The sequence below is a fragment of the Neomonachus schauinslandi genome, chromosome 8 (genome assembly GCF_002201575.2).
Source record: "Neomonachus schauinslandi chromosome 8, ASM220157v2, whole genome shotgun sequence".
In the NCBI taxonomy this organism is placed as follows: domain Eukaryota; kingdom Metazoa; phylum Chordata; class Mammalia; order Carnivora; family Phocidae; genus Neomonachus; species Neomonachus schauinslandi.
In genome coordinates this window covers 44,579,827-44,606,714 of record NC_058410.1, presented here as the reverse complement: position 1 = coordinate 44,606,714, position 26,888 = coordinate 44,579,827, and the positions used below count along the sequence as shown (strand labels likewise).

General features: G+C 38.2%; 1 protein-coding gene across 1 annotated transcript; it reads left to right on the top strand.

Moving 5' to 3' along the window:
- The first annotated feature begins 5,839 nt into the window (after nucleotides 1-5,839).
- Nucleotides 5,840-25,514, top strand: LOC110583517 (nephrocan-like). The gene is made up of 3 exons (XM_021693565.1): nucleotides 5,840-6,028; nucleotides 14,956-15,857; nucleotides 25,073-25,514. The coding sequence occupies exons 1-3, from the start codon at nucleotides 5,840-5,842 to the stop codon at nucleotides 25,512-25,514; spliced, it is 1,533 nt and encodes a 510-aa protein (XP_021549240.1).
- Nucleotides 25,515-26,888: the final 1,374 nt, after the last annotated feature.

Here is a 26,888-nt window from a genome sequence, read left to right as displayed (position 1 = left end):
TACTGGTACTTAAGCTGTGAGGTTAGTGTAGAGTTCAAACATGTATCAGAGCGTCTTCGATTGCAAAGGCACTGTATTGAATGGCCATAGAAGACCCACTCTGGACTGGAGAGGGAGACTACCATTCATTAAACTCTACTGTGTGCCAGGCCCTGTACTAAGCTTCGCAGATTTCATTTAGCCTCTAGTAACCCCACCAGGAAAAATGAAAAGGTAAAGTAAATGATGTTGGTTGCTATAAACAGTTGTATGATGAATCAAGCCAAGGAAAATCTACATTTTACTTGAGCAATGTGGATAAAGTCTTGGAATATCCTGTTCATACGTATTATTTAAATTATATTTATTCACATTTACTAACAATATGAAATTTCGAGATAGGCATAGTGAAGAAGTAAGTCTGGGCATCCCAAAGTGATTTCTGAGCCTTATTCTCCTTCTGATAATTTCTTTTATATATACATATAGAAAAACTATTTGCCCTCTTCTTAAAACTTGAGAATTTTGGTGCAGTGATTTAGGATTAGACAGATCAGACATCTCTTTCAGGAAACCTTCCTTTTTTCTTCTCATGTGGAGCTGTAGATACCATCACCACTTAGTTTCCTGCATTCACTTGCTACACCACTCATCATAGTTTTTTGGAGCCCCTTAGACTGTGAGCTCCTTGCAGTGGTAACTGTATCTTACTTATCTTTGATTTCTAGGTCCTAAAGCAGAACATAGAATATGGTCGGAATGATGTAAGTATTTGTGGAATCAGTTTAATAATTAAGATATTACAACAGTCTACTTAGGAATCTAAAAACTGTCACTTTTCAAGACATACCTTTGATACCTGCCAGAGAGCATACTTAAATGTATTTTTATATTGGCACAGGAGCTAGGAATATCTACAAAATACATGTTTGTCCTTAAAATCCAAGAAGTATTTTTTCTCAAGCAAAAGAGAAAGGTTTATTTAACAATGGTCTGCTTGATTTGACTAATAATGCACCCAGTATAATTTAAACTTTGAGAATTATTTTACCTGTTCCATAGTTAAAATTTATAAGCCACTACATTTTTGTGTGGTGTACCCAAACCTAAAGACAAAACATAACAAAAAACAATTTTCAAAATCTCTATTACTACATTTTTTTCCTTACTCAAGACCAACTACAACTGCTTTTCCACCTGTTACCTGATTTACATCCTTTATTTACCCTTTCCCACAGCTCTAGGTCTGATGCAGCATTATCTAAAACCACCATTTATCAACAATGGTATCAGAGTTTACTAATCATTGATTATTCCTCTTTCATCCACTGTCAAGTCACTGTTTATTTCTCAGATTGTCAGACTTTACAGATCAAACATAGACTCCCCCCTCATCAGCCCCTGTCATTTATGCTTCTTATAGATTAATTCTACAAGGGGCCCCAAACAAATGCATTCTGAACACCGTTTAACATCAGTTATCTTTTTTTTTTTTGCACTTAGATTAAAAAGTGTAAGAATACCTTAAATCATCTCCTTAGAATTTTTATAGTCTTCCAAACAATCAGTCAGGGAACTGTAGGGAAACAATTATATAAAAGCCACGTCACAAGAGTTGTTGGAAATGGAATCTGTTTGGCCCCAGTTGATTGTAACTCACTCAAAACTCATTTGGCTTTTGTGGCCATGGTAAGCAGAGGGGGTGAAGATGAAACGACTTTTAGAGTGGATATTCATCACTATAAATGGGGGGGTTGCCCATATTTGAGCCCCCTCGGTCTAGGGAATTCCCTACCTTTTGTAACTTGAATATGGTAAACGGAGTCTTCCTCCCATAATGAACTGAAGTTGTCTGACAAGCATACTGTCCCGACTCTGTGACTGCTGGAGCACAGGATATAATCTGGGGTCAGCTAACCAAAATAATCCACCTGGGATTTTTACCTTGGAGACAGTGAGGCAAGGACTGGGACAGTTCCTCTTGGTAGGGAGGAGAGATGGGGCTGGGACTTGCGACATCTTTTTTCAGTAGCAGCGGGGGCCAGCAGTGGTACCCAATTTCTGGTTCAGCGGTGGAGGCCAGGGCGTCCGTGTTCCTCGGTGACACGAGATGGAAGTGTGATTTTTGCCTGGTATTCTGGCTATAGAGGCTTCCTTTCATTCTTGCCATTTCCAAATCTGGTTCCCTAGGTTTTCACAATTCTGTGTGCTACCCAATTATCCATAATTCCTTTTTCTGCTTAAATTAGCCAGAATTGTTTTTCATTGCTTGTAAGTAATAACCCGAACCTGTACAACTACCATATCCTGAGACTTCCTTTTCACCCATAGACTCGACATGCCTTAGTTCATTTCATCTATTCCTTTCTGTAGAATGGAAATTATTTCCCTTCATTTTATCTTCAGTTACAAAAGAAAAAACTGAGATTTAGAGAGGTTAAGTAGTAGAAAAATTTTTTTTTGTATTACTTTAAACCGACTTTTTCTGCCACATTCCCAAGAAGGAAACAAGTTTGTTTGTTTGTTTGTTTTAAGATTTATTTATTTATTTGAGACAGAGAGAGCAAGGGTAGGGGACAGAGGGGGAGAGAGAGAATCCCAAGCAGACTCCCTGCTGAGGGCAGAGCCAATGTGGGACTCGATCTCACGACCCTGAGATCATGATCTGAGATGAAATCAAGAGCCTGACACTCAACTAACTGAGCCACCCAGGCACCCCAAGAAGGAAACAAGTTTAAAAAGAATCATACTCATAATTTTTGATTCTTTAAAACTTCTTTTATCTCAGAAGGAGATTTTCATAAATTAAAGCCTTCTGTTTAGCTCTTGGCTGATCAGTTTTATAATAGCAATCACAAGCCAATGCTTACAAACCTATATCAGAGAAAACTTGGGTTAGTCAGTTTCTTCTCTAGAATTCAGTTTCCTGTCTATAATGGGAACTAGCCCTTGGCTTTTAATAAACCAAGGAAGGCCAATATCCATTGCATTGAGATATACATCTGTATTTATTGTGGGGTTTCTTAACAAAGGCACTGTTGACATTTTGGACTTCTTAGTTCTTTGTTGTGGGGCTGTCCTGTACATTGTAGAGTTAGTTTAGTAGCATCCCTGGCCATTACTCTCTAGATGCCCGTGATACTGTCTATCCTCTCCCAATCACAACCACCTTTTATTGTCATAGAAAATGTCTCCAGACATTGCCAAATTGACCCTAGTTGAGAATCCTTGGGTTCTAGAAAGGAACAAATGAAGGGAGGCCATTAGGGGGAATAAAGATAAAAAAACATGAGAAAGCAAGTCAGGGAGGATCCTGGCTTGAGAATCTAAACAAAAGACATGAATCTAATTCAATCCAAATTCAAATGCGAAGCATATTCTTTGAGGTGGCAATCTTTCTGGTGCTGAAAGATTAAACCTAGATTCTGGGCTATATTTTGAACAGTTGCTAGGTGAATCATTTGTGTTTCCATTCTTGAGAAAGACACCATGTTTCTTTACTAGGTTTCTCCTTGCCCAAAGAAGCCAAGCAATAATGATCAGATAAGGTGTTGTTAAATCTTTTTAGAGAAAAAAACAGTATGTCTCACACTTAGCCTTAGGGATCCATAAACTCAAGACCTAAAAACACAAGCTAAATGTAGGGAATTTTACAACTGTAGCCCTTTGTTAATATGGGAAGACTCCGAAAGTCTGCAGAAAGCGTGCCAGGAGCTGAGTGTTTGTGGCTTCTTAGCACAACATAACTGCAGAGGGGCCTGTCGCCTCCAGAGCAGGTGCAACAAAACATGCGTGTCCTGCAAACACCAAGGCTGTACATTGGTACTCTACTTTCTTTGCAGTTTATGCTATCAATAAGACTTTGCCTTCTACCCGGAAAAAAATAAAAGACTTTTCAGCTTCACTCTAAATAAATAGGCATGGTCTGGGGGAACCAATAGAGCTTTTGTTCTTCAAATCATTTTCAAACTTTTTAATGATCCAAATTATTTATATTTGTCATGTTCAAATTAGGAAACAACCTACACTTAGTAGTTAATCAAACTGGGACAATACTCTTGATGGACTCTTACGTGTTTAAATTTATATTTATGGAAACTATACAATCACATGAAAAATATAATAGTAAAAGGGGCAGAATATATAGTTGTATATGAGTATGTTTACAACCTGATGAAATAATACTGTTCACAGCATAAAATAGTAACAGAGATAATGCCAAAATTGCAAGAAAGCTATGGAAATACCATGGAAGAAAAAAATGTAATACAGTGTAATTTCAGGGCTCAGTCAAAGCAAAGGGTATCCTGCAGTGACCAACAGAGGATAAGAAATGGAACTCATCTCTGTGCTACAAAACAGAAAAATTAGGTGTCAGCTGACGGCAGATGACAGCATAGGGTTTGGTAGGTATTTCCTTTTAAGTAACCATGCATTTACTCTTTTAGCAATACAGAAGAAAAAAAGTGTTCCATGAGTATTTCTCTTTGTTTTTTCAAAGTCTAGGCAGAGAAAAGAAACTGGAAAACTTTGATTGGGGCACAAGACTAACATTGATTTTTTTTTTCCCCTCCTTGCTCTTTTTTTCCAAATTTTCTTTTATTGAGCATGACTTTCCGATTTGAAAATTCTAAAATTTAAAAACAATAATTCTGTCACCAGACAAGAGAAATAAATGGTCAAGTTTGTTGAAAATCAGAATATTGATAGAAAAGAAATCTCTTATCATTTCTTATCTCAGATAGTAAAAGAAAACAGAGGTAAAAAAAATCAGAAAAGAGGAGCAGACAAGTCTTTTGAGAAAAGCACACAGAAATCCTTACTCTAGAAATAGAATGAACTGATTATTAGAGCAAAGAAACTTTTGGCTTCACAATGAAAACTGTAGCAAAGAGAGGTAGGTTGAAGAGCACATCAGAAAAGCTTTTCAATATTAGAAAGGGTTTCTTTGGAGCAATTCACTCAGGCCAACCAGCGTGGGGAAATTCAGGTCTTCCACCGGGCAGGAGAAAGCTTTTCTGTATAATCTTTTGCTTGAAATGCTTTTAAATTCCTCAGCAGGGATGAGCCCAGCAAGTCAAAGAGCCTCAACAAAGGCATGCCCGGGACAAATGAAGGCTTCCCTCTGCAGTGGGGCTTCAGAACACACAAGTTCCTCTGAAGAAACTAGAGGCCTTTTCTTCCATTACGACAAATAGATGAAGGTAAGGGACCCATTTTGATGTTCCATTCTCATCTGAGTCAACAGTATTTTTGAATGGCAGAAATATTGTTCAAATATGATAGTTGGGTGGATCGGGTGATAGATGAACCGAACAAGTTATCTGTGGCTATAAACCTCTCTCCTTGGTAGCGCATTGTTTCACCTAGCAATAAAATGTTACTGGAACAACAATAATAAAGAGAAAAGCTGCCCATTTCCCCGTACTGGTTAATAGGAGAAGAAAACACCTGCCTGTTGCAGGCCTACAAAAATGGTTTTAATACAGGGTCACAGAAAATTCAAAGGTTTATAGCCCACTATAAAACAGCTCTTTGTCTTTTCCCACTAATTCCCTAGTGTCACATTTAACAAAACAAGGAAACTACAGATAGTAGAGGTGTTTGCTGATTAGCCTCCCAAGCCATAAATAACCGAGGGTTTTGCTCACCTACAAATATTAAGGTAGCTTATCAATGTTTAAGCCCTTTGTAATTGTTGCTAACATTTTAACCCAGGCAAATTGAGAATTTTTTCTTTCCTGTCTTCTTACATTGACAGAGTACACATTCATAAGATTCTATTATCAGATTTCATGGTATAAAGAGTGAGACATCCCCCAAACACTCGTCCGCTGCCTGGGAGGCCCCATTTTGGAAGATGCATCTGCTTTATGCTTTCCTCGTTTTGCTTTCTCTTAGCTATGGTTTCCATCCTACCTGTCCCGGCCGATGTAGCTGTGATTCCGTGTACTCGGTGCAATGCTACAGGGTAACGGAGCTGCCATCCGCTCTTCCTTCCACCACCAAGAAGCTCTACATTAGCCACAGCAAAATTCCACACCTTCAGGTAACCGTTCTACGGTCTAGTTGCCACAATCTTATTTTTTGAGGCAGGGTGAGGGGCGACCGTGGACTGTAAATGATCAACACTCAAAAGTGGTGCTTATCAAGTTTGGGTTGTTGCACTAACTATCTGCTTGCCCTTTACTGCTGAGATGGGTGTATGCCTCTGGATATTTCTTTTTAGAGACACAGTCAAGAACCATCAGAATCTATCATTAATGATGTTTTATTTCAGTTTTTATTTTTAAAAAATGTAATTATGTTGTTGCAAAGTAGAAGTAAAGAAGTGGCTCTTTCTTAACAAAGAGAGTTTGAGAGCAAATGGCTATTTGCTGTCCCCACGATTAAGGATGAGTGCTTTTGGGGGATAAAAAGGAGTTTTGTTTGTGCCGTAGAAAGCAGGTGATCCTTAGAGCATTGTAAGACTATCGAGATGAAGCCCAGCATATGAGAATTATTTATAATGGACCCTACATACCTGCCAGGCATCAGGGGCTTTGTGGAAACATCTACGGAGGAAATACGTGTTTTTGTTTTGGCGTGTTAATGCGGTACTTGTTCTATGAACTTTTAATTTTGACTTTTTTATTTATGCCTACCTATTCAGAGTGCTGCAAAGAGTGCTATAGATTTGTCTGAATTTTATAATACAAAGGAATTTTGTTTTTGGCCTTTGATATTTTGGAAGTTATGGAGAGACAAGGGTTCTTATCCTAACTCTCCCCCTATCCAGAGATATAATCATCTTAAGCAAACAGTTAAAAAATCTCTGGGCCTTACTTTTTACCTTTGTGAAGTAAGAAGGTTGGGTTAGATTGGTGAACCCGGGCTCCTTTTACCTGTAAAATTCAATGGCTCTCTGATTTTGTCTTCACCAGTCACTGCTCTTCCCTCCTAGATCCAAACCCCAAGATAAGGAAATACATCTCTGATGCAGGTGCAGAGAGTCAGCAGGTGGATGTACTTTCCCTCCAAATAGAGACACCTTCCCCTTTCATTTGGTTAAGAAATTTGAATGTAGGTGCGCCTAAACACGGAGAGTTCAAAGTATGTGCCGTGGTATTGATTTCAAGGCTCAATAAGCAAAATTGCCTAGTGGACATGTTTATTGTCCTCTTGTAATCCACTAGTGCCTAATGCCAGAGAGCAAGTCTGACCCCGTCAGGTCTCAGTATTCAAGCAGGACAGCTGGTTAAAGGGCAACGTACTTAAATATTTGTTCTGACGGCCTGAGATGCCAAGAGCTGAAGTATCAGCTAAGCCTGGTAATGATTCATCACTGTTGCTTGCAGCCAGTAAGATGAAATTATACCTCTCATCAAATTCAGTGATTGAATGAGCACTTTTGTCATTGGTTTACGTTCTCTGAATGGTAATACTGCCACTTCTCTGACTTTAATCCAGTTAATTGTCTCTTGGAAGGGTAGTTTCAGCAGAGAGGTTGATGAAAGACAGGATTGTTTTGTGAAGGAAATAAAAAGCTCTAAGCAATAACACATCTCTTTTAAAAGCCCTTAGGTTTTAAATGACCGTATTTTAGCTGTCTTTGGTGAATATGATGTATGTTCTACAGAATCAGGTGCCTGTATACCTTAGAATATCTTCAGATTAATAGCAATAGAAATTATATACATATGTATACACACATATATGTACACATATATACGAACACATACATATATGCACACATACCGCATACGAACCATGTGTACGCCCATGGATACGTACATATATCTCACAATTAAAAATGTTTCTATTACTTATTTGTATAATTTGTGTTTGTGACTGTGAATGCTGTGTTTGAGACTAGGGATAAAAGATGAAAAATACACAGTTCCTGCCCTTAAGACATGAGGGCCTTTATTATCCATTCATCTGTAAAACTGCCTACTTGCTTGAGGTGCATGCCACTGGGCTGTAACACTCCTTGTTTCTTCTTCCTTTGTCTCATACTGTGCCTCAGCCCCTACCTCTCCTGGCTTCTGGTCTTGCTCTCCATCCCGAGTCCTGCATCTTCTTGGTGCCGTCAGCGTGCAATGTCCTAGCTCATAAGAATTCCCTGAGCTCATGAGAAAGTATCCATCTACGCTTCCACTTCACCACAGCCATCTGCTTGGAGATATCATAACCATTATACCTGAAACCCCTCCACTCAGAAATCTCGAATTCTCCCGCTCTCTGGTCATTATCTTCTTTGCTTTCAGCTGCCATACTCTACTTCTTTTGCCACCTCATGGAGACTTCTAACCCTACATCTACCCGGATAGCCGGGTGCCACTGGAGAGGATCACACAACATCTCTACACATATGTGTGTATAAATGTGTGGTTTGGAACAACCACAAATTTGTAGAAACACTGCAAATTTAAGGTCCCTGACCTCATCTGGGTCTTCAGTGTCACCCATCTGTCCTTTCAATTCTTCTTGGCCAGGCTTTCCTACATTCCATCAACATCTTCCAAAACTTCAGTACAGTTTGGGTTGTCTTCTAAATCCCTACTATCCTCATTCTCACCCATGGTTAGCCTCCCATTTTATTGACTAATCCTGACAAAACCGAGGCCATTAGTCTTGATCTCCCTCAACTCCTGCTCACTGTGGACTAACTTGTCTCCATTCAATTCTGCAAACTCTTTCCTCCAGACAGAGAGGATGAGACCTCCCTTGTTCTGCTCAAGGCAGCGTCCCACCCATGCCCTGGAGTCCATCTTCCTCACCTCTACCTGGAGCTTGCTCCATCATTCTCCCCACACCCATATTTTCAGTTGCTCTTTCCTTACTAGTGCCCTGTTCTAGCCTATAACTAGGCTTCTTTCATTACAATAAAAATAAAATTATTTGGGGGCACCTGGGTGGCTCAGCTGGTTGCGTGTCTGATTCTTGATTTCATTTCAGGTCATGATCTCAGGATCGTGGGATAGAGCCTTGCATCGGGCTCTGCACTCAGTAGGGAGTCTGCTTGAGATTTTCTCTCTCCCTCTCCCTCTCCCCACCACTTGCATTCTCTTTCTCTCTCTCTAAAAATACGTAAATAAATCTTCAAAATAAAATAAAATAATTTTAACTCTGTGTCTCTTCCTGCTACTGCCTCTCTTTATTGGCAAAACTCTGTAAAAGGATAATCTATACTTACTGTCTCTACTTCACCTCCTATTTATTCTCTAATTCACCACTGTTTGGTTTCTAACTACTCCATATAGTTAAAAAACTGTTCTCTCTAGTACATTGGCTCACTCCTATTTCTTGAAATTCTCACTCTTTTGCCTTCCATGGCACCACACTTTTATGTCTTCATGATTCCTCTCTGATAGTTCTTTTCTGCCATTTTGGTAGGTTTCTTTTCTTCCATTGCCCCTTATTTTTGGGGGCTTCTCCAGGGAGTTGCAGTCCTCAGCCTTTCCATTTCTTACTATGTACAGTCTCCTTAAGTGACTTCACTTTATGTAAGGAATGATGGCTCCCATAACTGAGTTTCTAATTCATGCCTTTCCCCCATGTTTCAGACTTATCCAGCTGCCTACTGGACCTCTTCATATATGTATATCATCTCAAAATAACATGCCCCAAACTGAAGTCAATCTTTTTCCCTAAACCTGTGGTCTCTTGTCACTGGCTTCTTTCACTTAAAATAATGCCCTCAAGTTTCATCCATCTTATAGCATATTTCAGAATTTACTTCCTTTTAAAGACTAAATAATATTCCATTGTATGTATATACCACATTTTGTTTATCCATTCATTAGTTGATGGACACTTGAGTTGTTTCTTTTTTTTGGCTATTATGCTCCAAAGAACATTCATGTACCAGTTTTTGTGTGGACATATATTTTCATCTGCCTTGGGTATATACCTAAGAGTGGAATCTCTGGGTAATATGGTAATTATGTTTCACATTTGAGGAACTGCCAGACTGTTTTCCAAAGTGCTCCATTGTTTTGTATCCCTCGAGTAATGTGTGATGGCTCCAGTTTCTCCACATTCCTGCTAACATTTCTTATCCTTTTTTGGATTATAACCATCCTAGTGAGTGTCTGTTAGTATCTCACTATGGTTTGACTTTCATATCACTAGTGGTTAATGATGTTGAGCCTCTTTTTGTGTGCTAATTGACCATTTGCATATCTTTTTGGGGGAAAATGTCTATATGACCATCCTTTGCCCATTTTTTTTAATTGGGTTCTTTGTCTTTTCACTATTGGGTTGTAAGAGTCCTTTTTATATTCTAAATACAAATCTCCTATCAGATCTATTATTTGAGAAAATTTTCTCCCATTCTATGGTGGTTGTTGCTGTTGTTCATTCTCTTAATGGTGTCCTTTGAAGCACAGATGTTTTTAATTTCCAGTAAGTCCCATTTACTATTCTACATGTGTGTCACTTTTGCTTTTGGTGTCGTATCCAAGATAGCTTTTACCAAACCCAAGGTCATGAAAATTTATGTCCATATTTTCTTCTAAGAGTTTTACAGTTTGGGCTCTTACATTTAGAGGACAAATAGGAGTGTCTCAATGACAGCAGTCAATTAAAAGGATTGTGCTTTACATCTTTTGTGGAAGGAGAGACCCTACTTCAAATTCCTCCTGGGTAAGAAATACATGAACAGAGTTGATCACCAAGCGGGGAGATTATGGATTATTTTTTTTTTTAAAGATTTATTTATTTATTTGAGAGAGCGAGAATGAGAGCGAGTACATGAGAGGGGGGAGGGTCAGAGAGAGAAGCAGGCTCCTCGCTGAGCAGGGAGCCCGATGCGGGACTCGATCCCGGGACTCCAGGATCATGACCTGAGCCGAAGGCAGTCGCCCAACCAACTGAGCCACCCAGGCTTCCCTGGATTATTTTTATATTCTCTCCATACTTGTCAGGACTTTATAAGTGTTTACAGAGAACAAGTATTGATGATCAGGAAGAAAAGTTCCAACATTGTTTTACAGACTCCTTACTGGCTTGATGCATACAGGTCTGAGGCTGTAACTATGAGGGTATTTCAGTTATCCTGTGGACATTGAACCTATAAGGATCCCAAGAAAGGTCTGTGGCCCTCTAATGCTTGCAGCAGAGGCTACCCAGAAGAAACCAGAAACAAAGCCTTTCATGAGGAAGCAGCAGGCCTTGCTTCTCTGCTCTACCTCATTTTACATGCCTTGCTTCTTTTTCACTTTTCGTATTTTAGTGTAACTTTTATCTACGTATATATTAGGTTCACTAAACTGTAAAAATGTATGGCAGGAATTATACTTAGGGAAACTTCCTACAACTAATCATTAACACCAAGCCCTACTTGCCTTGCTTTTTAAGCAACATTGAAAAAACTCACAGCAGCCTCAAGGTTAGCTCGAGGGCAAAAGCATCTCTTTTTTTTACATCTTTTGAGTACAGTTCAGCTTAGTCCAGGGAAATGGAAAACTGGTCTAGCAGAATTATTTTCCTTTGTCAGCTCTGTAAATTCAACTGAAAATTTGAAAATCAGTATCTTCCCCACTGTTTGTGGTGCCAGAATTTTATATTCTCCTGCTAAATGTAAGTCATGGTAGTGAGGTTAAAATAAAAATATGTGTGCTGGGGTAAGATAAATCTGGGTTGGGGGCTCAACTTTTCCACTTGCTAGCAAGACATACTTGGACCAGATATTTTACCTTCTCAGGCCTTAGTTTCCCTTTCCAAAAAGGGAATAATCGTGCTTACACACAAGATTTTATAAAGATAACCATAGTGAATACTCAGAAAATGACGGCCATTTTTCTTAAGATTTTAGTTTTACGTCATCTCTACAGCCTACGTGGGGCTCCAACTCACAACCCCAAGATCAAGAGTCCCATGCTTTTCCCACTGAGCCAGCCTGGAGCCCCAAGAAGATGGTAACCATTTTAATTAATAATAACCAAAAGTAATCTGCATTGACTGACAAAAAGAAAAAAAGAAGTGTCTCTATACTTAATAAAAGAAAACAACTGTCCACTGGATTCAGTTAAGAACATGAATTATGTTGACCGTTTAGGCCAGTCTGTACATTTGACGAATAGGAATGAAGACAAATTGAAGCTCTGATACTACACCTTATTTGTCTTGTCCCCAAATAAATTGCCCATTCAGGTCCATGTCACCCCTGAGACTTGTTGCATACTCAGCAATCTTTTAGGGTTTGTGGTCACTCAGATAAAAGTGGAACTATTAATAGCACCAAGTTCTTATGGAAGATCAGCAATCTAAGAAGTGAAGATCTATGTCTAGAGTCATTTCTGACTTTATATGCAAGAAAGCCTAGAAAGGGCACATAGAAATGAAAAGTCTACTAAAGAAGAGTCTTGGGCAGGTCTTTTTAATTTTGGGTGGGGGGGCTGAAATTCCTCATCCCTTAAATGGGAGATTTGAACTAGATAATCTCTAAAATTTCTGCTTTTCTAAATCTCTCTAATTTGTGTCTAGATTTTGTCTTTTTTGAAAAACATTAATTGTAGACCAGATGCAGTAGAAAATGTAAGTTGAGGAAGAAAGAGTTTAGAGTTTAGAGTTCAGTCTGTTTAGAGTCCAACAGACCTTGCTGAAATTCTCAAGTCTCTCAAGTTTGATAATAGCAAACTTGAAGGGTTGTTAGAAGAATTAGTGATAATGTATTGTTAATAAACAAAATTCAACTGAGTACATTTGAAGATCTAATAAATAAGCGATTCATGAATCAGGCAGCATCTCATCTAGCAGGCAGAGAGATGTTCCCAGAAGCTGTACCCAATGAGAGGACTTACAGGCAGGAGCGTGGAGCAAGGGACTTATAGACAAATCAGTAAGTAAGGATGGTTTCAGGTCCCGTCAAGTTCCTTGTGGGAAGAAGAGATGGGCAGGGTTTTTAATCATGATTATATGTCACTAATGCTGACCAGGAAATTTCAGGTTGACTGTTAAAATGTCACATTCTTAGGAGAGGTTATAACTGTACTTAAGTCTTGGTTTGCTGTCACGGGTGGGGGCAAATGACTCCATTTGGGGCTTGTGTTTTTTTCTTTTTTAACAATATAAAAAAAGCACTTGGCGCTTGTAGATATTCAAGTGCAAGAAAAAATTACTATTATAATTGGGACTAGGACGAATTAATACATCTGATTAATAATTAAGAAAATATCACATATTAGCAGCAATATACAAACCAAGGTAACTGCCAAAACTATTACAATTAAAAACATCTGTTTATGGAAATTTTAACATAAGATTCTTCTAACGAGTATCATATTAGGAGAAGCTTTAAAATATACCACAATTCACATCACATGTCCTCCTAGAATATAAGTACCTATAATAAATATGTGATGCAAAATTAACCCACCTTGAGGGTGTTAACCACGCATTGGTATTACAAAAGGGCTCAACTGCATAATTAAATCAAACATTTAAAAACTGTAGACAGTAAGACATTAAATTGTGCGTTGAAAAACATTTTTTTAAAGATTTTATTTATTTATTTGAGAGAGAGAGAGCACAAGCAGGGGGAGCATCAGGCAGAGGGAGAGGGAGAAGCAGGCTCCCCGTGGAGCAGGGAGCCCGACGCGGGCTCAATCCTAGGACCCCGGGATCATGACCTGAGCTGATGGCAGATGCTTAACCAACTGAGTCATCCAGGTGCCCCATGCTTTGAAAATTTTAACTCAGTTGAATTCTAAAGCAGGTTGAAAATTCTGTGAATCTTTATCAAGCTGAAGAAAACCTGGAACAATTCCTCTTTCTGCCTAGAGATGATCTTACTCTGAGAACAAAATACCAAGGATTACATCAACCTGAGAAGACATAGATGGCAAGGTAGGAGGTTGACAGATAGGTGGAAAGATAGGAGTACTTGAACTTGCAAACCACGGAGAAAGCATATCAGATTTGATCATTTCTAAAATCTAGGAGAGGAGTAGCACGAATGGAATCTTTGCTTTACAGACATGGAAACACATGTATCCTGTTTGTTTCTTCATGGATCTTTTTCATCAGTGAATGCAAATTGAGGGATAGGGAATAGGGAGGCTAGGCTAGTTTTTCCAACTATAATATAGTTGAAAAATGTTTCTCTGATAGGCCCATCCTAGTGATAGCAGTGTCTATGACATTTAAAATTTTTACTTTTAATGCTTAAAATTTTTTAAATGTAATTTGTAACTTAAAATCTAAACAATGCAAAAGGAAGATAATGAAAATCTCTTATAACTTTACATTGTAGAGTTAACAACTGCTAATAGTTTGGTGAAAGATTTCCAGATTGTTCCCATTCTGGACTATTATAAGATGATGCCAACAAAGAACATCCTATTGTATAAATCATTGTGCAACTTGTAAGTACTTCTGGCTAGAAATAAACTTGCTGGGTCAGAGAATATGCACCAAAAGTTAGCTAATATTATGTCCACCAATAGTGTGTGAAAGAGCTCAATGTATTTTTGATATCTTACACTGTTAGCAATCATAAATAAAAAATAGTTAGGACCTGGGGCGCCAGGCTGGCTCAGTCAGTGGAGCATGCAACTCTTGATCTCAGTGTTGTGAGTTTGAGCCCTATGTTGGGTGTGGAGATTACTTAAAAATAAAATCTTTTAAAAAAATAGTCATGGGGGCTCCTGGGTGGCTCAGTCAGTTAAGTGTCTGCCTTCGGCTTAGGTAGGTCATGATCTCAGGGTCCTGAAATTGAGCCCCGTGTCAGGCTTCCTGCTCAGTGGAGAATCTGCTTCTCCCTCTCCTTCTCCCACTGCCTCTCCCCCCCACTCATGCTCGCTCTGTCTCTCATTGTCTTTCAAAAAAAAAAAAAGTCAAGACCTGATTTTCCAAGAGATAATTTTAAATAGATCCTGAAGAGAAATCTGAAGTATCATTAGTATTGAATGATAATGTGTATTTTTTTTCCACAATAATCTTAATTTACTGCTTTTCTCTCTTTGTGACCCATCCCTGCCTTTTTTATAGATGTCTAGCTTCACCCAAATGTTGGCTTTAGAAGATTTTATTCTGCTGGCCAGTGGAACAGAGTCAGTAGAAAATGACACTTTCAAAACTCTGAGTACCTTGAAGACCTTGGAACTCTGCAAAAATAAGTTAAGACAAGTCCCCAGGATTCTCCCAGCCAGTCTTGAAGTGTTAAAACTAAATGACAATTCAATATATGTCCTACACGGATCCGATTTTGAAGGACTGAAGAAATTAAAAATCCTTGAGCTTAAAAACAATCTGATCTCTTCTCTGTCTCCCAGCACGCTCTCCTCTCTTGTCAGTTTGCAGAGTTTGATGTTAGATGACAACAATATTGAATCTGTAGCTGGACCACTGGCCCTTCCCCACCTGAAACACCTGAGCATGGAGAATAACAGACTCCATCTTGTACCAGCTAGTTTCTTCACTTCTCTACAGTCTTTGCAATTTCTCAGCTTCAGTGGTAACTTTCTGACTAAAATTCCTATTAATCTGCCCAAATCTCTGCTCTCTTTAAAAATGGAGAGAAACCAGCTCAAAGTGGTAAGTTTTCGAGATCTGAAACACTTGGAGCATCTCTCCCATCTTTATTTGTCAGAAAACTCACTCTCCTCCATCGATGGGGCGCAGATACTTGCCAATTTAACTACTCTTGAGTTGTCCCAAAACCAGGTTCAAATGTTGCCCCTCAGACTCCCAGCAAGGCTACAAAAACTCGACATTAGCAATAACCTGATTCAGAGAGTAACCGCGCAAGACTTCCACGACCTCCGAGACTTGAAACACTTGTTCCTGGACAACAACACTGTTAGCTTGTTCGAAGCTGGAGCCCTGCAGATGTGCTCCCAGCTCTCCAACCTGGCCTTGGAGCAGAACCTGCTGTTGTCTATACCGCTAAGGTGAGGGGGAGTTATTATTTATGGTGACCACTTTAAACGTTTTCTGAAGATCGGGGCAATGAAGCCCATTAGACAAGCAAGAAAAAATAGAGCAAACATAAATGATCTGATCAGGGCTGTCCTAGGACTCAAGTGTAGAGATTGTAGACAGGGTTTTGGAATCGCCAGTCCTCTAACTAAATCCTGCACTAACTTAATTTATCTTGCCTGTCAGATAAGACACCAACAGGTGAGATCTATGCTTGAAAATAGGCAATGCCGCTTTGGTGAAGTATGCTAACACACATAATGTGGGGATCTTTCTTGTAAAAGTGTGTTTTGGTTTTTAAGCATGTAGCCTGGGACCCAGCAACAGGCAGACTGGGTACATGCTTAGCCACTAGCCAAACAAGGATACGGAAGAGAAATGAAGGGGAAATGTAGTAAGATGTTTATATTTTTAAAAGCATTGAAATAGTAGTTATGACAAAAATCACAAGTGTATAATCTGATCTTGTATTTATTTTGAATTATGTATTTGGAGGCCTCGTATGCTTCTCAGCACTGCAATCTTTAAAGGACTTTAGCACAGCTCTGCTTATTTCTCTGTGTGTCTGCCTGTGGGTATGTGAGTCCATTTGGGTTGGTCTCACCTTGTGTTTTTGGTTGTCTCTCTCATAAACACATGCATATGCACACACACGCACACGTACACAGACACACACCCTCACACTCTGACATTTAATTTCTCTTTCCAAATATCCCTCTCTCTGTACCCAACCCACTGTCCTGTTTCCTCACCCAGTCATCATTGATAACTAATGTACATGTTGACATTAACTGATCCTTTTTTAGGTAAACCCTATTCCATGTCCTACATGTATGAAGTAGATAAATGAAAAAAACGGTAGAAGAATAAAGCCCTATTATTCTCTTAGAAAACGTTAATTATACATGCCTATCAGTGGATTCATTTTCCTTTTGGTGCTTTATGGGAAAAAGATGGCACTTTGCTCTGTTGACTATCATTATCAAATTTCTCGTAATTAGCATATCAACTTCTGGCTTCTGTAGAATCCTATGACACTCAATTTACTTATTTTCATTTTGTTATCAATGAGAAAGGGAAAAATTATCTTTGATATGTACAAATGTTCATTTTTTTCTAGTTGAAAAAAAGATATTTTATCATACAGTATGGTAAGTGTACCCAATGCAAAACACCAGAAGTGATTTTTATAATGGAAATCAGTATTTTAAAAGATATATTGAGGGTTATTTGAAATTAATCAATTTTTTAATGCATAAGCATGTGCATACAATTAATGTACTTTACCAGGCACTTGGGATACATCAGTGCAATAAAAAAATAAAACTTCTTGTTCTATACAGCTTAAATTCCTGCAGGGAAATGGTAATAATAAACAGAATGTGTAAGTATTTAACATCGAGATGGTGTTAGGTGTTATAGTTAGCAACAACAAAAAAGGGCAGGATTACCAGGTTCAGGAGAGTCAGGGTGGCTGGTTGCAATTTTAAATAGGGTAAACATGGTAACTCTCATGAAAATGTAAGCTTTGAGCAAAAACTGGAAGGGGGTGAGAGATTTAGCTGTGAAGCTGTTTGGCGGTGCGGGGAGTAGTCTAGACAGAACAGCCAATACAAAGGCCTTAAGGCAAAAAACATGCCTTCAGTGTTTCAAGACTCTAATACTTGTTATTTCAGTAATTTCTCTACTATGTTTCAAGTCTTATTTTCCATCACTGTATACCCATACTCCAAGAAAAATAATCGTGTATAGAATAAAAACTCATAAAACAGGTTGGGGAGTGACTGTTACCATCAAGGATTCTCAATGGGCTGCGAGAACCTTGGCAAAATTGGGAACGCAGTGGACTTCTCTATTCCGGCGGCTTTTAGAAAGCATTCGGTTGAGTAATCCTGCTAAGTTTAATGAGTGAAAAGTAGCTTAATTATTTACTCCTGCCAGGGCATTTGTGTGCTTTAATAAGTGACTACAGAAAGCACAATGCTTTTGCCAAATGGAGTGTATAATAGAATTGCAAGCCTGAGCTAGCCATAATTCTCAAATCTGACTCCACATTACAATTATCTGGAGAAATTTGAAAAAAGCATACTTATGCCCAGACCTCTCTTCAAAGCAGTTAAAACAGACACTCCAGGATTTGTGCCCAGGCATCAGTATTTGTAAAAAGCTCCCCAGATGAATTTAATGTGCAGCCCAGGTAGAGAAGTAATGGGCAAGAACAACAAGCAAGGGACATGAGATGAAAGTGGGCTTTTCCTGTGAGGCTTAAATTAAGCAGCACAACTGTCTGTTCTGTCAAAGAACTTGGCCAGCTATGAGAGCAATGTGTTCCTTGTAGAAAGTGATTTTTAAATTCCTCATCAAATCCCCCTCCCACTTTCCAGCTTTTCTCTGAATTGGAAACTGGGAATGGTCCAGAAAAGTTTTTCTGTAATTTTCCTCCCATAAAGCATTAAAACGCAATACTGTTTTTTATTTTTAATTGTTAAGACTCTTTTTTTTTTAAAGACTTTATTTATTTATTTGAGAGAGAGAGACAGCGAGAGAGGGAACACAAGCAGTGGGGAGAGGGAGAAGCAGGCTTCCCGCGGAGCAGGGAGCCTGATGCGGGGCTCGATCCCAGGACCCTGAGATCATGACCTGAGCCGAAGGCAGACGCTCAACGACTGAGCCACCCAGGCGCCCAATTGTTAAGACTTTTATTTATGAGCTCAAAACAGTACACTTTTATTTGCATGGGTCTTATTCATACACAAAATTGTACTTTAAAATTCAGTTTCCTATTAATAAACTATAAACACGGCAACCTATCCCTTGCCAGTTGCTAACCTAACCTAACTTGTTGCTAGTTGCTGTGTATCCTACCACAAATCACAAATCCCTTCTTTTGCCTACCATTCTCCGTTCTACATTTCACCAAGGAAATAATAGTAGATGGTTTTAGGTACACATATATTCAAATATCTACTACATTTGCCTCAATGTACTAATGGAAATAGAAAATAGTACCTGGTATCAAGTACTGACTTAATTAAGTACTGACTTCACCCAGCAGTGAATTTATATTCATGTGTTATTCCTCATTACTTCTTACAACAATCCTATGAATGAAGGCACATTTTTTAACTATTATTTTATGGATTAGAACATTAAGGTATCAAGGAGATATCAAGAAACTTCTTAAAACCAGATCATCAGTAAGTGGGGGAGTCAGAATTAAGCACAGTAGTCTAACTGCAGAGCCAGGGAATTTTAGCCACCACATGATCACCTGCCTCTGAGATGTACTCTGCTATAAACACTAGACTACTTAAAAACTTAGAACACCCAAGACCGGGCTCTCACTTTTGCTGTTTCATTCTTATTTCACCAATTTGCAGTTCAGTGAACAACTATAAGTTACATCATCTTTTCTTTATCCACAATTTGGATAATTCAAATCCAGAATAGCTTTCTACAACCTAACGCCGGCGTAGCACTTTATCTTACTTATACTCAGGTGCCATCTACTGGTAACACGGGGTGTACCCCTTTTTACTCTAAAAAGCCGCAGACCCAAAGAACAAGTAGCGTTTTTAGAAGCAGGTTTGTCTTAAAATCAGGGATACCTTTCTCTATAAATCAGACTTATAAAGACAAATTATATCAAAGCCATAAATGACTGCCCTAAGTTCACAAAACCAGGATATTGGTGATTTCCCTTACAATGTCATTTTGGTTATAACGCCCATCGAAACATGAAAGAAAAAGAAAGGAAGAAATTTGTACCTACAAATTTTGGCTCTGCAGCCTAGAACTCATCATCATATTTGCTTTAAAGGAAACTTGGCTTTCTCATTTTCATTAGCTAACATTTATTATGTGATTTCTGTGTACTGGGCACTTTCAACTATAGGGTGGAAAATCAGAGCTTTAAGCTAAATGACTTTAAGCTTTAAGCTAAATAACTTACCTGAAGCCACGAACTGGAAAATAGAATGGCCAAAGTAAGAACTCAAGTCTTAATTAGTAGACTTAACTCTCTGATTTACCTTATCATATCTTTCCTCAGTTGTTCTCCCTTGTACTTGCAAGGGTAATAGAATCTTGCTTCCTGCCATACCATCGGTAAATAGTCCATCTTTCCTTGCAAAACAAAACAACAACAACAAAAAACAAATGCTATACATAAGATTTTTCTGTATAACTTTTAGGGATGTACCTTATATCAATTGGTATGTGCACAAAATTACATTGTCTTGGGGACAATTTAACTATCAAATTGTTAAAATGTATGAAGTGATTTGCCCTGGTAAATTAATCTACATTTTAAGGTAAATTTTATTGCAACTAAGGAGAAGTCACTTTAAATAAATAAGACTATAAAATACTCAAAAGCACAAATACTTCTATATGTATATGCACTGTATAGCTTAGGATACAAATATAAAGTATATAATCATCAGATGACTGGGACCACAACAATAAATTTCACTGACTACTAAAAGGCATGAATGTACATTCAGTGCATTCACACTGTATGAAAATAGCATCCGAATGGTTCTTTCAAGGGCCTTTTTTTCCCCTATAAAACTTTCCCCCTTCTTATACTTCACAAACAGAATAGCACTTAATATGGAGCTGTTGAGTAGCAGAAAAATTTTCAGGTTCACAATTGTGATTCTTTTTTACTTTTTATCAATAGGCATTAGCATGACATTTTCCAAATTGGTATCCACAGTTAAAAAAAGTTTTTTTCCTGATTATAAAGCAATACCCATTCAAGGTTGAAAACTTAGTGTGCTGAAAAATGAAAATTCATCCATAATTGCTCAACTAGAGCCCATGTCTAGACATAATTTTTTTTATGTACTTTAGATCATTCAATTTTGTTTTTTTTGTTTTCTATTTAACATTATAGAGGATTTTTCTTTCCTTTTTCCACTTTTTCCAAGTATTACAATGGACCCTAGGGATCTTAATTTATTTGGTGTGTTACAATCATTTAAAGTTGCTAGTCTCTTTTGATTCCCAAATTGTTCCAGATTTGTCTAGTGAGAGCCTCTCCAAGCTGGTCCCTGTGTTCACGAGACATGATTCCATTAGTTCTCTTTTTCAAAAATTGCGGTAAAATACACATAAAATTTACTTAACCATTTTTAACTGTACAATGCAATATTGTTAAGTACCTTCATAGCGTTGTGCAATTGCTCTCTGAGACTTTTCATTTTGCAAAACTGAAACTCCATACTCATTAAACAACTTCCCATTTCCTCCTCCCCCAGCCCCTGACAACCACTATTATACTTTCTGTTTCTATGAATTTGACTATTCTAGATATGTCATATAAATGGAATTATAGTAGTTGTCTTTTTCGTGACAGGCTTTTTTCACTTAGCATAATGTCCTCAAGGTTTATCCATGTTGTAGCATGTACCAGAATTTCCTTCCTTTTTAAGGCTAAGTATTCCATTGTATGTACCTATTGTATCTTGCTTATCCATTCATCCGTCAGTGGACACTCGGATTGCTTCCACATTTTAGCTATTGTGAATTCAATATGGGTGTACAACATGTAAATAATGTGTAATATTATTTAATATGTTAATACCTCTTTGAGACCAATCATGCTTTCAATTCTTCTGTGTATACACCCAGAAATGGAATTGCTGGATCATGCAGTAATTCTATTTTTAATTTTTTGAGGAAGCACCTCATACCGTTTTCCATAGCGCCTGTATCATTTTACATTCCCACCGACAGCACACGAGGCTCCTAATTTCTCCACATCCTCATCAACACTTACTATTTTCTGGATTTTTCATAACAGCCATCCTGATGGATGTCCCATTAATCTTTGAACATGCTATTGCATTCTGACTCAGATGTTCTGGCTCACCTTGCCCCAGACATGGAATCAGTCATTTCTCTAAGAAGCCTTGCTTCTTTAAGTGGAAACTGGAATTCTGAAATTAAGATCTGGGTGCTCAGTGAGCTTAGGCTATTGGAGAAGCATTGCTATTAGGGTGTAATATTACTTCTAGCTTCTTCCAGTATGCACAACTAGAAAAAATACTTTTTTAAGTGATGAATTCACATTATCTCCAGTTCATATTTATCATTAGAGGGTTTTTCTTATTTTATATTTGTATCTTTTCTTTTACAATGAAATCTTGGTTCTTAATATATGAATATATTTACTTATTTGTTTTGTCTTAGAGCATTCATTGAAAAGATTTCAAATTTCATTTCTAACAGCAGTATGAATAATAAACGTGGTGAGAGAAATTTCCTTGCAGATCCTTTTGTCCTTAGTCTCTAAGGCTTAGACATATCCATTAAGGATATTCAGTCAGAGTACTTTTTCTTTCCTTTATTTGGTTATATACCAACATTACCATTTGATTAATTAATTAGATATGTTTGTTTCTGTTTGTGTTCGATTTTGGGGCTTGATTCTGTTTTATCTTATTTGTTTTGTGAACATGTAAACCATTAACATGATTCAAAAGTTAAAACCATATGCACACACTTCCTATAAGTAACCATTTTTATTCACTTCTGGGTTATCATTCTTTTTTTTACCCAATATAAGCAAATATATGCACATGTATTCTCATTTCCCTCTTACACAAAAACTGACATACATACATATTATTCCACTTCTTGCTTTTTTCCCTTTAACAATACCTTCTGGAAATCATTTTATGATAATTCTTAGGGACAAACCCCTTTCTTCTTTAAGACTGCATAGTAGTTTTTTACTGTTGTACTAGGTTGTTTCCAATCTTTTGCTATTATAAATAATACCATAATAAATGCACATATGCTGTTTTATATTTGTTGAGTCATATCTTCAGAGTGGAAGGGTAAATGCACAAGTTATTTCGTTAGACTTTGCTAAATTCTCCTCCATAGGGGCCATGCCATTTTAGCGTCCCACCAAGAGATGTGTGAGAATGTCTGTTTCTTCACAGCTTTGCCCAAAGAATGTAATCCTTAATGCTAAGGATTAAGATCTTTTTTTTTTTTTTTTTTTTTTACCATTCTGGTAGGTGAGAAATGGCATCTCTGTGTGGTTTTATTTTTCATTTCTCTTATTCTGGGTATGCTTGAAGACTTAAGGGTTTTGCTTTCCTGTTTATGCGGACTTCCATTCATGCCTTTTGCCCATTTTTCAGTCTCATTTTAAAACCTTTTCTTCTTACCTTTAAAAAGTCCTTTACATATTAGGGAGATTAGCTCTTTGGGTTATAAGGTGCAGATATTTCCCCCAGTTTATCATTTATCTTTTGACTTTGCATATGTCTTTTGCCATACACCATTTCTTTTTTTATTATTATTTTTAATGTAGTTGATTCACTGATCTTTTATAACTTCTGCATTTTTTTTTTTTAAGATTTTATTTATTTATTTGACAGAGAGAGAGACAGAGAGAGAGGGAACACAAGCAGGGGGAGTGGGAGAGGCAGAAGCAGGCTTCCCGCCGAGCAGGGAGCCTGATGCAGGGCTCTATTCCAGGACCCTGGGATCATGACCTGACCTGAAGGCAGACGCCCAATGACTGAGCCACCCAGGCGCTGCTATAGCTTCTGCATTTTCTTTCTTTTTTTTTTTTTTTAAAGATTTTATTTACTTGAGAGAGAGAATGAGAGAGAGCATGAGAGGGAAGAGGGTCAGAGGGAGAAGCAGACTCCCTGCTGAGCAGGGAGCCCGATGCGGGACTCGATCCAGGGACTCCAGGATCATGACCTGAGCCGAAGGCAGTCGCTTAACCAACTGAGCCACCCAGGCACCCTAGCTTCTGCATTTTCAAGTCATAGTTAGAAAAGCTTTCTCATAGAATTAGTATTTTAAAAATTATTTAAATATATGATTTTTATTGTCACATAAGTCTATTATCTCTTAATTTCCATATTAAGAGACATTAGTCTTTATCCTTTTTTTCTGTTATAAATATAATTAAATATGTGACAAACATATTATCAATAAATCTCTATTTTCTTCTACTATTTTCTAGGGTTGAAAGGCATGATGTTATTTAAATTTGGTATGTGTTACCTAATTGTTTGCAAGGTGGTATCAAGTTACACTCCCACCAACAGAATTTAAGTTCTTACCTCACAACACCTTCAGCAACAATAAATTTTTTTTTATTCTGTTAATCCCCTACATTACATCATTAGTTTTAGATGCAGTGTTCCATGATTCATTGTTTGTGCGTAACACCCAGTGCTCCATGCAGAATGTGCCCTCCTCAATACCCACCACCAGGCTAACCCATCCTCCCACCCCCTCCCCTCTAGAACCCTGTTTGTTTTTCAGAGTCCATCCTCTCTCATGGTTCGTCTACCCCTCCGATTTCCCCCCCTTCATTCTTCCCCTCCTGCTACCTTCTTCTTTTTTTTTTTTCTTAACATATATTGCATTATTTGTTTCAGAGGTACAGATCTGAGATTCAACAGTCTTGCACAATTCACAGCGCTTACCAGAGCACATACCCTCCCCAGTGTCTATCACCCAGTCACCCCCAGCAACAATAAATTTTAAAATTTAAAACCAAAACCATGTTCTAACTTCATACATAAAACATTGCATCATTTTTTCATTGCCTTTTATATTTCATGAAGAACCACACTTTTTTTAAAAAAGATTTTATTTATTTATTTTACAGAGAGAGACACAACGAGAGAGGGAACACAAGCAGGGGGAGTGAGAGAGGGAGAAGCAGGCTTCCCGCTGAGCAGGGAGCTTGATGTGGGGCTCCATCCCAGGACCATGGGATCATGACCTGAGTGGAAGGCAGACACTTAAGGACTGAGCTACCTAGGTGCCCCAAGAACCACACTTTTTCATGTTTTTATTCCATACTCTTACTTCTCCTATAAATTATAGACTCATGGCCTTTTCCAAGTAAAAATTGGCAACTTTTTTCTTATTGATTTGTTTACATGATCCTGTTTGACAAGACAAGAAATGAGTCTTATGGCTAGGAACCAGAAGACTCAGAGGGTTAGAAGACAAGACCTATGAGAAAGGTTAAAGACCCATACATAAGACTTAATTTTTCAAAACGGAGCTTGTTTTCTAGCTTCCACCAGGACACAATGGTACAGAAAAGGCTGGTGTTGCTCATTCTGAGTTGCGTTGGTAGATATGGAATGGTGGTCATGGCTTCCTCTCCCATCCTGTTTCCATGCTTTTGCAGGCTTCCAGGGACCTTAGCCAGGCTGGACCTAAAAGGCAATGCCATCCAGAATATTGCTGAGATGGAACTCAAGGATCTAAAGCAGCTTCAGGTTCTAAACCTTAGGAACAACAAGATTTCTGCTTTAGACCTCAAAGTCTTGGAGGGGTTGCCTCGCCTCAGACACCTGTATCTGGATGGAAATCCGTGGAATTGCACCTGTAGTCTCATAAGAGCGAGGGAGATCCTGAAGGCCAAGGGCACGGATGTGAGGGGAGGACAATGTGCTGCACCAGCTGAACGACAAGGGGAGAGCTGGATGTCCTCCAAGAAGATCATGAGACAATGTGAGCATCACTTACATCTGACTGAGAAAAACAAAGAGACCAAAAAGAAATCAAAACCGGAAGAACACTCCAGAATCAACATGGATGATGATTATTATGATTATGAAATAGATTAAGTATGGGCTTTGTTTACAGTTTAGAAAAGGTTTTTTTTTAAATAGACTTCATTTTAGAGCAGTTTTAGGTTCATAGCAAAATTGAGAGCAAGATATAGAGATTTCCCATTACCTCCTACTTCCACACATGCATGACCTCCCCGATTGCTACATCCCCCTCCAGAGTGGGACATTTATTACAATTGAAGAACCTGCATTGACACGTCATCATCCCCTAAAGTCCATGGTTTACACTAGGGTTCTCTCTTGGTGCTGTACATTCTGGGGATTTGGACAAATGTTTGATGACATGTATCTATCCTTATAGTATCACACAGAGTAGTTTCACTGCTTTAAAAATGCTCTGTGCTCCAGAAAAAGTTTTATAGTGTTCAATCTCTTAAACAGAAATATTCAATAAATTTAGATATGCAAGACTCTTTTTTTAAGTTTTTTTTTTTTTTTTAAGAATGAAATGAGAGTTAAGGTAAGTTGAGGTGGGGGAGGAAAGGGGAAAGGGACAGTGGTAAAAAGTGGTAAAAAGATATGAGATTCCTTCCACTTAATTTGTGTTTTATACTGAAATCTACACAAATAAAGATGCCAAATAAAATTGCCATCTGGTTCACTTCCTGCAAATAAAGTAGTTCATTTTATCACGTAAGGTGATGACTTTTACGTATGAAGCTGGTGACTGCAGGCCTACACTACAGGCTTTTGACTAAGCAATAGGAACAGATTCCAGCTTAAGCAAGAAAGAAAGTATTGGAAAGACTGGGAATAGCTCACAGAATCAAAGGAAAAGCTGAAGAATCTGGAAAGAACAGGGATCAGAACTGCTCCAGGGCCCTAGGCAGAAGGACATAATGGAGAGGCCCTCAGCTTCTTCAAGGTTCTCTGTGCAGAATAAAGAGCCCCTTCTATTATCAGTGTTATCTTCTCCACATTCATATCCTCAGAAGGAGAGGCCAGTTGGCCTAAGTCGGGTCATATGTTCACCCTTGGCTAAGGGACAGTAGGTCTTGTTTGACAGTCTGACCAAGACCAAGGGGAAACCAAAAAGGAAGTGTAAACTGGCACCTTATATACTGGGGATGTCCTTACAATGGACTTCCTGAAAAGAGTTGTATTCTGAGTTCCATCTGGGGTTCCTTGAGCGGACGACAATCCCCACACTCCCTTCCTTTTGATGAACTGCATGCTTTTGAGAGTTGCCTGTCTGGGGATAGAGGTGTGACTGTAAAATAACTTTTTTTTCTATCAATCTACTTATAAATATCATCTACTAGCATATAAATCTGAAACCCCATCTAAATTGGCTCCCTTTCTAATTAGTAAGACTTATCTGCTGCAGTATTTATTTTAGAAAGTTTTCCATCAAAATGCTCCTAAAGG

Bases quoted from the DNA above. Each gene is read 5' to 3' on its own strand.
- LOC110583517 (XM_021693565.1), top strand. From the start codon at position 5,840: ATGCATCTGCTTTATGCTTTCCTCGTTTTGCTTTCTCTTAGCTATGGT. The intron at 6,029-14,955 runs GTAACCGTTCTA...CCTTTTTTATAG, and splicing joins GCAAAATTCCACACCTTCAG to ATGTCTAGCTTCACCCAAAT. The intron at 15,858-25,072 runs GTGAGGGGGAGT...ATGCTTTTGCAG, and splicing joins CTGTTGTCTATACCGCTAAG to GCTTCCAGGGACCTTAGCCA.